General features: G+C 45.1%; 1 protein-coding gene across 1 annotated transcript; it reads right to left on the bottom strand.

The window, feature by feature from the left end:
• Positions 1-2222: 2222 nt before the first annotated feature.
• Positions 2223-11363, bottom strand: LOC122767055 (extracellular calcium-sensing receptor-like). The gene is made up of 9 exons (XM_044022397.1): positions 10172-11363; positions 9778-10072; positions 9543-9629; positions 9118-9387; positions 8735-8929; positions 8391-8660; positions 7566-7793; positions 3308-3431; positions 2223-3229 (listed from the first exon to the last, which is right to left on the bottom strand). The coding sequence occupies exons 1-9, from the start codon at positions 10420-10422 to the stop codon at positions 2319-2321; spliced, it is 2631 nt and encodes an 876-aa protein (XP_043878332.1). The 5' UTR covers positions 10423-11363; the 3' UTR covers positions 2223-2318.
• Positions 11364-12190: the final 827 nt, after the last annotated feature.

The raw sequence follows: 12190 nt of genomic DNA, 5'->3' as shown, positions 1-12190 counted from the left end.
CGCATGGACACAGCGGCTCGGTGCTCCTCATTTCATTGCTTTGTATGAAAGTGTGTGTTAGTTTTGTATACCGTGACATCTACATTTAGCTGGTCGAACAACATCTACAACCGGCCTGAACTTCCTAGGATCGGTTACAGCAACGAGAGAAGCGTTACAACAGAGTTTCTCCGTTTTCACGACATTCTGGCAGACTTAGCGAGGAGTCCCGGCTCCCCATGGATCATCACCCCCACAGGCAGGCGACGGAAGCGGCAGCGAGGCTGCAGGGCCGGCACGCAAGCGAGGCTACGGAGGCAGCCTGTTAAACCACCACTTCCTAGTGCTTTCCTCACCAACGCCAGATCCCTATTCCAACAAAATCGACGAACTGAGGCTACAGGTGGCGACCAACAATATTGTCAATAATATTGTCAGACACCCGGACGCCGTGCACATCGTCACGGGCGACTTTAATCTTGTAGATTTAATACAAGTGCTCCCCAAAGTCCACCAGCACGTGAAGTGTGCCACCAGAGGAGCCAACACACTGGATAAAGTCTTCACGAACATTAAGCACGGCTACAGAGCTAAGCCATTACCGCACCTGGGCCAGTCTGACGATGTATCACTCTTCCTGATCCCGGCATACACCCCACTCAGGAAAACTGCTCCCACCACTACAAAGACAGTAAAAACCTGGCCAGAGGGAGCCACCCAGCAGCTACAGGACAGGAGCAAGAGGACCGACTGGGGTATTTTTGAACCGGACCGGGAGTTGTTCAGTGACAGTGTGCTGAGCTATATTAAACACTGCACAGACACTGTTACAGTTGAGATCCCAACCGGAAACCCTGGATGACCAGTGAGGTCCAGAAGCTGCTGAAGGAGAAAAATACAGCCTTTAGGTCTGGCAATGTGGCTCTCTACAGCTCAGCCCGCACCAACCTGAAGAGGGGCATCCGAGAGGCCAAGTTGGACTATAAGAGGAAGATTGAGGACGACCTGCAGAGCAACACAGCAGGCAGGTGCGGTTGGGCGTCCAGCACATCACTAACTACATCACTAACTACAGGACCAACCTGGGTCCTGTAGTGGAGGAGCATGAGGTGAGGCGAACACTGCGGTCCGTCAACCCACGGAAAGCAGTCAGACCCATGGCATCTCAGGGCGTGTACTGAAGTGCTGATCAGCTGGCTGGGGTCCTCACCAGGATTTTTAACCAGTCCTTGTGCCAGTCCACCGTCCCGTTCTGTCTTAAATCATCCATCATAGTCCCTATGAAAACAGACTATTGACAGCCTCAATGACTACAGGCCAGTAGCATTATGAAGTGCTTTGAGAAGCTCATCAGGAACCACATCATGACTTTCAACCCCCCCTTGTTCGACACACACCAGTTTGCCTACAGAGCTGACAGGTCTCCAGAGGACACTGTGATCACTGATCTCCATGCTGCCCTGTCCCACCGAGAACATCAGGGGAGCTATGCACGGATGCTCTGTATAGACTTTAGCTCTGTCTTTAACACCATCCTCCCCCACAGACTGGTGACCAAGCTGTCAGACATTGGTCCACCACACTTCACCTGCTTCTGGATTTAGGACTTTCTGACAGAGCAAATACAGAGGGTCAGAGTAGGCCCCAACCTCTCCACAGCCATCAGCCTCGGCACTGGCTCACCACAGGGCTGTGTGCTGAGCCCCCTCCTTTACGCACTCTACACCCACGACTGCACCCCGACCCACCACAGTAATACCATCATCAAGTTCGCTGATGACACAACAGTAGTGGGGCTCATCTCTTGGGAGGATGAGTCCGCCTAGAGGGAGGAGGTGGAGCGACTGATAGCATGGTGTTGCGAAAATGTGTGACAATATGTTGTACCAATATTTGAGGCCAAAACCATTTGTGGACCCACATTTTGCAGTTCTTTTTTGTTGATCTCACTGAGATTGCCTGGCTACATAAAGATGAAATAATTTTACATTACAAGTCATTTAGCAGACGCTTTTATCCAAAGCGACTTACAATGGAATTGAGTACAATCAGCCAGGGGTGGAGTCAAACTTGTGACCATTGCGACCATGATGTCTTTCGCACACAGGGTACCGGTCTTACCACTGAGCCACTCCACCCAAATGTTATCCTTGTTTTTACCAGAAGTAAACATGCAAAGTTGGAATGCTTTTCAACCGTGGCATAATACGTGGTTAAAGAAAGATTACATAGAATCATTTAAATATTTTTCACAAAATCTTTATTGCTTGTATTGTTACCTGGTAATTACAACTTAAAAATAGATAGGATCAGATTAAGAGACTGCTGTGCTCACAATGTTACCTTGTGTTACCACGACCCATGATGGCTTTCTTTGTGTTTCTCTCTGGTCTCAAAAGGATAATATAACATTTGGGTCCAAACAGCGCCACCAACAGGCCAAAACTGGAGGCCAGGATGGCAAATACCTCCACTGCATCTGCATATTTGCCTGGTGAGCTGATGTAAGCAGGGACAAAGGCCACCCACACTGCACAGAAAATCAGCATGCTGAAAGTGATGAGTTTGGCCTCATTGAAATTGTCTGGAAGATTTTTTGCGAGAAAAGCTAACAAACAACTGAGGACAGCCAGTAAACCAATATAACCAAGTAAAACTGCAAAACCAATGGTGGACCCGACTATACACTCATAAACTATCTTGTCACTGTGATACTGGGTGTTTTTATGAGGCACTGGTGAAGCAGAGACAAGCCAGACAGTGCAGATTGCTGCTTGAACAGAAGTCAGAACCAGAACTGTCCCTCTTTGCTGCACAGCACCAAACCACTTGAGACTGGACTCACCTCCTGGTTTGGAGGCCCTGAACACAGCCAGAACCACCATGGTTTTCACCAGGATACATGAGACACAAAGCACAAAGCTGATGCCAAATGCTGCATGTCTTAGTTGGCAAGTCCATAATATGGGTCGTCCAATGAAGAGCAATGAACACAAGAAACACAATTTGAGTGACACCAAGAGAAGAAAACTGAGTTCTGAATTGTTGGCACGAACTATAGGTGTGCTGTGATGATGTATGAAGATGCCCAGAACAACAACACAGATAAATGTGCCCAACAGTGAGGTGGTTGTCAAGCAGATACCCAGAGGCTCATGGTAGGAGAGGAACTCTGTTTTCTTAGGAACACAGTGGTCACGCTGGGGGCTGGACCAGAAATCTTCTGGACAACTGGTGCACTCCATGGAGTCTGTGAAAAAGAGGGAAAATCATGAGATTCATGTTCATACAACATATCTGAACCGTGATGTTTAAAGTTTACACTCACCAGTTGTATTGCTGATTTTTCCCTCAGAACAAGAGACACAGTCAAAACAACACTCAGGTTCCCCCTTCTTTCTGGCCATGCGGGTACCTGGAGGACAGCTCTCACTACACATTGATCGAGGAGGCTGTGTGGAGAAAATATCTGTTATTCTACTCCTAGATACTCTTAATACTTTCCATCTTCCATGTCTGCAGAGAGTCACTAATCATGTCCACCCACATGTACATGACTGCAGTTCCACTCATAATAAAATGAGGGCCTGTGACGTCCCATTTCCAATAGTGGCAATTTCTCACCAGATGTTTCCTCCCATTTGTATGTCAGAGCATTATTTGAGTGACGCGTTGCACATATGGTGATACCCACAAACCTCACATAAACTCAAACAAGCAATTCAGGGTTGTTGTCGTTGAAAGTTTCACCTTATGGCCTGGAATGTGATGTGTTTCATGGAGTTTAAGCATTTGAGTATGGTCGACAATCATAAAATGGAGGTCTTGACATGGGGTTTAGTTAGTTAGTAAGTTAGTTTATTGTCTGCTTGGGGAAAATTGTTTTCACAGGATTTGCCTATATCCCCACAGACAGGAGAAAATAGGTAATAAACATGGCAGTGTGCACAGGCACAGCGGCTCTGAGCTCCACCCTCCAAATGCTAGCTCCATTGCAAATAAAATAATAAGCTGAAACTAGGACTGAATGCACGTACAGGACCGTTGCATTCTGCTGATTACAGAGACCTGGCTCCACTCATCCATCCCAGACACTTGGGCTCCTGGGTTAGCAGGCCACTCAGCCTACCATCATTAAAGGAACAGTAACTCTGATAAGAGAAAAGAAGGGTACTCACACCACAACCATCGACAGCCACTGCTCTGTAGACCTGGAGTTTTTGACTATTAAATTCAGAGCCACATATCTTGGGAGTTTGCTGTTGTCATGGTGACTAAAGTATATATACCACCGGATGCTAATGCTAATGTAGCCCTTAAAAAGACCCGGTCTGTGTTCAAATGTAGCCGATGTAGCCACTTAAACAATGCCGTCAGTCTTCAACAGAACACCTATCCAGAAGCAGTACACATTTTAACAGGTGACTTTAACCATGCTGATTTGAAGGTAGTGCTGCTTAAGTTCCATCAGGACACAATATGTGGTACCAGAGGAGCAAACACTCTGGACAAAGCCTACTTCAATGTCCAAAATGGTTACAAGGCCCAGCTACCCATTGCCAACCTAATGAGATACATCAGGCAGGTTGACAACTGCAGCTCTAGCAACTCATTGGCTGCCAATGACGTCTATTGACAGAAATTCAAATACAGCCGTTAACTGCCAATGACGTCTGACAAAAAAAGAGAGTCTATTCTTTCTTTAGGTAGTTTCGGTCATAGAACATACTGTTTTGTGGGTCTTGGAAAATCCGTCGAATTGCTGTAATACACTTGGCAGTTACACGCTGGCAGCCAATGTTAACTATAGCCAAAGGTGACACCTCACTGGCTGAGAATCTGAACCACTTCTTCACCCGTTTCAAGGTTCCCCATTCACCAGCCCCTCACAGTGCAGTCACAGGAGGTGAGGCACATTCTGTAGGGAAACCAAGGAAAGCTGCTGGATCAGACAATGTGACTGGGTGGGTGCTGAGGGACCTTAGACCAGCTGGCTGGTGTCTTCACCGGTCCAAATCAGTTGTCCAAATGTCCAGCAAGCCTACCACCTAAACTGGACAAGAAACACCATAGCACTTTTCAAGAAGGCACAACAGAGGCTGCACTTCCTGAGGACAACCTGACAAAAGAGCTTGGTCTGCCAGCAGACAGACAGGCACTTCAGAAGGTCAAGGACATCTACAGATCATGCTGCCTCAAGAGAACCCACAGCATCCTCATCTCACCCCGGTCATCGCCCATTTGAACTGTTGCCCTCAGGAACAGAACTATCTTCAAAACCGAACATACAGAGTAACCTGGAGAGGATCTGTGTCGGAACGCTGTCCTCTAGCTACTGGGGTCCCTCAGGGTTCTGTCTTGGGCCCTCTCCTCTTCTCTCTATACACCAACTCTCTTGGTTCTGTTATTCTCTCTCATGGTTTTTCCTATCACAGCTACACAGATGACACCCAACTCATTCTCTCTATTCCCAGCTCCGACACACATGTAGCAGAACGGATCTCCGCTTGTCTGACCGACATCTCTCAGTGGATGTCTGACCATCACCTGAAACTCAATCTCGACAAGACTGAGTTTCTTTTTCTCCCAGGAAAGGGCTCTTCCATCACAGACCTCACCATCACTATCAAAATCTCTGTGGTAACTCCTTCTCATACCGCAAGGAACCTGGGTGTGACACTTGACAACCGTCTCTCCCTCACTGCCAACATTGCTGCAACAGCTCGATCTTGCAGATACATGTTGCACAACATCAGAAGGATACGGCCTCTGCTAACCCAGAAGGCGGCACAGGTTCTGGTCCAGGCTCTTGTCATCTCACGCTTGGATTACTGCAACTCCCTCCTGGCTGGTCTCCCTGCGTGTGCCATACGACCTCTGCAACTCATCCAGAATGCAGCAGCAGTTGGACTGGTCTTCAACCTACCAAGATTCTCCCACACTACACCGCTCCTCCGCTCCCTTCACTGGCTTCCTGTAGCTGCTCGCATCCGCTTCAAGACTCTAGTGCTTGCGTTCCATGCTACAAACGGATCCGGTCCAGCCTACATCCAGGACATGATCAAAACCTACACCCCAGCCCGCCCACTTCGCTCTGCATCGGCAAAACGGCTCGCTGCCCCCTCACTGAGAGGATCGCAGAGGCATTCGCAGAACTCGAGACTGTTCACTGTCCTCGCTCCCAAATGGTGGAACAAGCTCCCCATCGACATCCGGACAGCGGAAAGCCTCCACATCTTCCGCCGCTGACTAAAAACACATTTCTTCCGACGCTACCTCGACTAAGACAACGACAAAAAACAAACAAACAAAAAAAAACGTATACATCGCACTTATGACTAGCACTTCATAGTTTGGTTTACTTGAAGCTCTTATTTGTACCCAAATGTTTAAATGCACTTATTGTAAGTCGCTTTGGATAAAAGCATCTGCTAAATGACATGTAATGTAATGTAATGTAATGAAGGCGTTTCAGAACCAAAACATATACAATGCAAAACAGCTTCTATCCTAGAGTTGAATTTTACTACAGAGAATCTGGTGTCCTGTTTTAACCATCTGTCAGACTATTCTTGATTCTGTTGCTGCCTACAAAGGCAAGAAAAAAAGCCCAGGATGAATGATTCTATCCAAGAAGGAGAGATTGTAGTAAGTCAGGTTTTACAGCTTTTCACTGCACAAAATCTGTCCTCCATCCTCAAGGTAAGGTACACCACACCATTTGTGACCAGCCACGAGACCAAAGACGATAGACACGGAAAAACGCAGCGCAAAACTTTGGCTGTACTTGTAAAGACAGAACTTGAGAAAACTTGAAATGCCCCTTAGCCTACATGTACTTGTTTTTTCCATGGCTGGGCACATTTTAATTGCTCATCTTAAAACCTATAGGTGGCATTAGGGACACTGTACTTGGTTTTATTCATACCGTCAGGCAGAACCCACATGGTCACCATAGATAATTACAAATCCTCCACAACTCGTATCAACTGGGGTGTAGTGCAGGGTTCTATCTGGGGTCCAATCTTATTTTGTATTTATATGCTCCCTCTGAGCCAAGTCAGATGACACAATGATATGCCTTCTGCTGAGACCTGTTGACCCTAGAAGCCTAGCTGCTGTATCAACTGCTGGATAGTGCAAAACCCTCTTCAGCTGAACAACTCCAAAACAAAACTACTTTTACAACTACTTTTTAATCTTTCCTTACTATTGTCATTGCACATTTATGCCTCTCACATCTACGATAAATTTTTGAGAGTGTTCATTTGCCCAAATCTGCATGTTTTTGGATAATGGGAGGAAATGACATGTGAGAAAACCCACAGGGATAAAATGTAAAAAGGCCCTTTTCCAACCAGGTCCAAAAACCCAATTTCACCTGCTGCAAAGACATGAGTTTTTTTTATACATTTATATAAAGTTTGTTAAATGTTATACCTCAGATTCCACTGAGACTGAAAGCTGCTATCTGAAGTAAACAGATTCTGTTTTAGATGACAGCATGTACGTCTGATGGATAATAGTGAACCTCGACTCACAGAATTGGTTAGTAGAAATATAGTTTAAAAAAAATAAAAAGCCACCTGTTTGGGTTCAAAGTTCCAGAAGATTTTGTCTTCATTCAGTGTAAATTTGTATCCTTTGAAGGCTGACCTCTTGACCTCTCCCACTCTCTGAACTATAGTTCTTCCATCAGGGAGCCACACCCAGTTCATGATGTCATATATTGGCAAGGTATCACCATTCTCATCAAATGACACTTCATCGCCAAATGATGTGGTGAAGTTGACTTTTGCCAAGTAATACACAAGCTTTGTGGGGATTAGAGACAGATATAGAAGGAAAAAGAAAAAAAACTTCAATCACTGCCAAGTTTGCCTCAGCTAACCTACAGATTCACAATTTTCTCCAATATCATGTAAATGTTTACTTAAAAGGAATTGAGTCAAGTGTGTGCCAGAATAAGAATTTAGGGCAAATGTGACAGGATTTTACTAAGATATGACGTTTACAAAAATGGGGAAGACCGCATATGGACGTCTTCAAAGCAATGCCTCTGGCCTCAGCAGTTATGCTGAGGCATGACAATAAAATGAAAGAGGACAGATGACTTCTTCAAAATGTAACTATTACTAATCACTGTATATTTGTAGAGAAAAAAGTAAATAAAATTAAACATCTAATTATTGCAGGAATAAACATGTTACCTTACTATAAATTTCACCAAATCATTTCCTTTTAGGTAACATCCCATTGCTAAAATGCACTTACTTTCACCTGATATAACACTATTTCATCACTGTGTAGGGAAATTGAGATGCTTTCATTTATTAATCTATTTAATTTAGGTCTTCAAGAAATACAAAGGATTCAGTTAAATTAAGACTGAGTGTAAACTGATATCTCACCTGCCATGGCTCCAGTCTTTGTAAATGAGCACAGGTGTTGTTGCTGAAAGGTCCTCTCCCTGACTCACACTGCAGCATGTCATCAAGAGCATATGCCACAGCATACACAGCCTTATACACATTATACTCTGCTCTGAGGTCTGAAACATCTACCAATTCATTCTCCACATTCTGTATAACTTCCTGTCCAGTGCATAATCCTCCTCCAGCTTCCACCCAACTTGGTGGTGCAAATCTACACTGAAATGTGTGCTCCCAAAATTGATTGACCTGAAAGACAATATATTTCTTAATTAATGCCAGGAAATTATTGTCACGGATACCAAATTCAGAGGGAAACTCACCATGCTATTTCCTTCCGTGTTGTCAGGACGTATTTGTAACAGGAAGTCTCTGAGTCCCGGTATTTCTCCACGACGGACAGCGGTGCCCAGTGTTCCACCCAGGTATGGCATGAGGTGAGGAGTCTGGAGCACATCAGCTGATGTCCAGGCTTCACTGGCAATCCACTGCAGGCCTGTCACATTCTGCCTCACCACCTGTTCATTGCATTTTAACAAGTATATATGTGTGTGTATATATAGATATATGTATATATATATCTATACATACACATATACAGTATGTAATTAAGTGTATACATATATATGTATATATATATATCATAAAAAACAGGTGCAACATCAAAGTCTATTGTATACAGGCTAAAGGTTCTTGTCAGACTGACCTCTTTTATGAGGTTGATCATGCGAGCCATATTTGAAAACGCAATCACCACTCGAGCTGTAGATTTCCTCATCACATCCACTATTCTCCTTAGTTCAGCAGGGTCGTCACCCCAGGGCAAAATCTCTGTGTAAGCCAGACAACCTCCACCAGCTGGACCCAGATCAGAGTGAAAGGATCGGGCAGCGTGGACTCCATAATCATCATCACTGATGAGCAGACCTGTCCAAGTCCAACCAAAGCGTTTTAGTATCTGAATCATAGCATTCACCTATGTGGACACAGAGCACAGGGATTAGCTCACAGACTGGAATCATCTTTCACTAGAAATGCTGCTAAACTGGTTCATGTTTAATCATTGTCTTTAAGTTGTATATCTAACATCACACAACTCTAAACAAAACACATAATTTGACTATTTTTCACCTGAAAAGCATCACTTGGAATCGTTCTAAAGAAAGATGGGAACTTTTGTTGATCACTCAGGCAGGAACATGATGCATAATAACTCACCTGCAAAAATAAACAGATCACGTATGCTGGAAAGAGTCATTGATTGCTGACTTTTACATTTTAATGTAGACTATTTCATGTTTATAACTTAAAATTTGCATTGAAATTATATCCAACAATGATTCACAGAGAGGGCAGAGAAACTTACCAGAGGCACTCTGTACAATCCTAAGACTGTGGATATGGCAATAGAACGTGTAGAGGAAGAATCACCCACAATCCCTAGGACTGGAGGAGTTCCTACACAGTTCTCCTCTAATGTAACTTGCTCTTCTTGACCACTGACTAAGGTCAGTGCTGCACGGAATGCAATCCCTAGGTCAAAACAGTTATCATACAGACTGTATCCCAGAGTCACATTAAGCAGCAGGTTGGAGTTTCTGTTGATCTCATCAATAGCGAAGGCCATGGTCTGAGCCTCTCTGAATCCTATAATATTAAAACTAACACAAGCATGTAAGTCTTATTGATTCAAAAATAAAGCTAAACTTCAGATACTGCAAATACTTGTGCAATAACATCTGGATCTCTCACAGACTCACCCATAGCAGGTAGGCAGTTGTGGCTGTGAGGTAAAGGACAGATCAGGATCAGTGGAAAAAAAGTGTATTTTAAAAAGTCCACCTAAAATCACATCTCCATTTTTGTGCATTCCATTGAGGTGAAACTGTTCATGTGACTGACAAGAGGGGGAATAATGAGAAGAGGACACAGAAGAGGAAATGTAAGAGAACAACATTAGCAAGAGAAGGCCAGTGTCTAAAAATCCCCTCATGACTTTGCTCTGGTTCATTTATTTTCTGAGTTCAGTTCCATCATACATCACCCATTTTATTGACTTGCTGTATTGTTTATTCTTGCTCACCACCTATCGGGATGGAGTAGGAAGTTTTATGGGCAGGGACAAAAATATTATTTGTGAATGCTTGTGTGTGTGTGTGCACACGCATGCTCATGCAATATATCTGAATTTCTCAATGAGCCATATTGATCCATTCATTGAATAGTTTTACACGTTACAGCTAATCACTACATTAGTTTCTTCTCAGTAAGTGTAAAATATTCAAAAACATTCAAATAGATTTGGCGGCACGCATGGACACAGCGGCTCGGTGCTCCCCATTTCAGTGCTTTGTATGGAAGTGTGTGTTAGTTTTGTATACCGTGACATCTACATTCAGCTGGTCGAACAACATCTACAACTGGCCTGAACTTCCTAGGATCGGTTACAGCAACGAGAGAAGCGTGACAACAGAGTTTCTCCGTTTCCACGACATTCCGGCAGACATAGCGAGGAGTCCCGGCTCCCCATGGATCATCACCCCCACGGGCAGGTGACGGAAGCGGCAGCGAGGCTGCAGGGCCGGCACGCAAACGAGGCTACGGAGGCAGCCTGTTAAACCACCACTTCCTAGTGCTTTCCTCACCAACGCCAGATCCCTAGTCAACAAAATCGACGAACTGAGGCTACAGGTGGCGACCAACAATATTGTCAAGAACAGCTGCATTCAGCTTATCACAGAATCCTGGCTCCACTCGTCAATTCTGGACTCCACTATCGAGCTAACAGGCAACAAGGTAAAGCGCCACGACATGACCAGCGACTCCGCGAAAAGCAGAGGTGGGGGACTGTGTTTGTATGTGAACAACTGGTGTACAAACACAGCGACTGTATTAGAGTTAGAGTATGTGACTGTAAAATGCAGACCCATATTACATTACATGTCATTTAGCAGACGCTTTTATCCAAAGCGACTTACAATGGAATCAAGTACTATTAGCCAGGGGTGGAATCAAACTTGCGACCATGATGTCTTTGGTACACAAGGTAGGGTCGTAACCACTGAGCCACTCCACCCCCACCCCCACATATCTCCCTAGAGAGTTTACAGCGGTCTTGATCACAGTTGTTTACATAGCACCAGATGCTAACGCCAGCACAGCCACCGGATTGCTTCACCGCGGATTTAGCATCCAGCAGACCAGACACCCGGAAGCCGTGCACATCGTCGCGGGGGACTTTAATCTTGTGGATTTAATACAAGTGCTCCCCAAATTCCACCAGCACGTGAATTGTGCCACCAGAGGAGCCAACACACTGGATAAAGTCTTCACGAACATTAAGCACGACTACAGGGCTAAGCCATTACCGCACCTGGGCCAGTCTGACGATGTATCACTCTTCCTGATCCCGGCATACACCCCACTCAGGAAAACTGCTCCCACCACTACAAAGACAGTAAAAACCTGGCCAGAGGGAGCCACCCAGCAGCTACAGGACAGGAGCAAGAGGACCGACTGGGGTATTTTTGAACCGGACCGGGAGTTGTTCAGTGACAGTGTGCTGAGCTATATTAAACACTGCACAGACACTGTTACAGTTGAGATCCCAATCGGAAACCCTGGATGACCAGTGAGGTCCAGAAGCTGCTGAAGGAGAAAAATACAGCCTTTAGGTCTGGCAATGTGGCTCTCTACAGCTCAGCCCGCACCAACCTGAAGAGGGGCATCCGAGAGGCCAAGTTGGACTATAAGAGGAAGATTGAGGACGACCTGCAGAG

Source organism: Solea senegalensis, linkage group LG3, assembly GCF_019176455.1.
Source record: "Solea senegalensis isolate Sse05_10M linkage group LG3, IFAPA_SoseM_1, whole genome shotgun sequence".
In the NCBI taxonomy this organism is placed as follows: Eukaryota; Metazoa; Chordata; class Actinopteri; order Pleuronectiformes; family Soleidae; genus Solea; species Solea senegalensis.
This window is presented reverse-complemented; position numbering and strand designations above follow the sequence as displayed.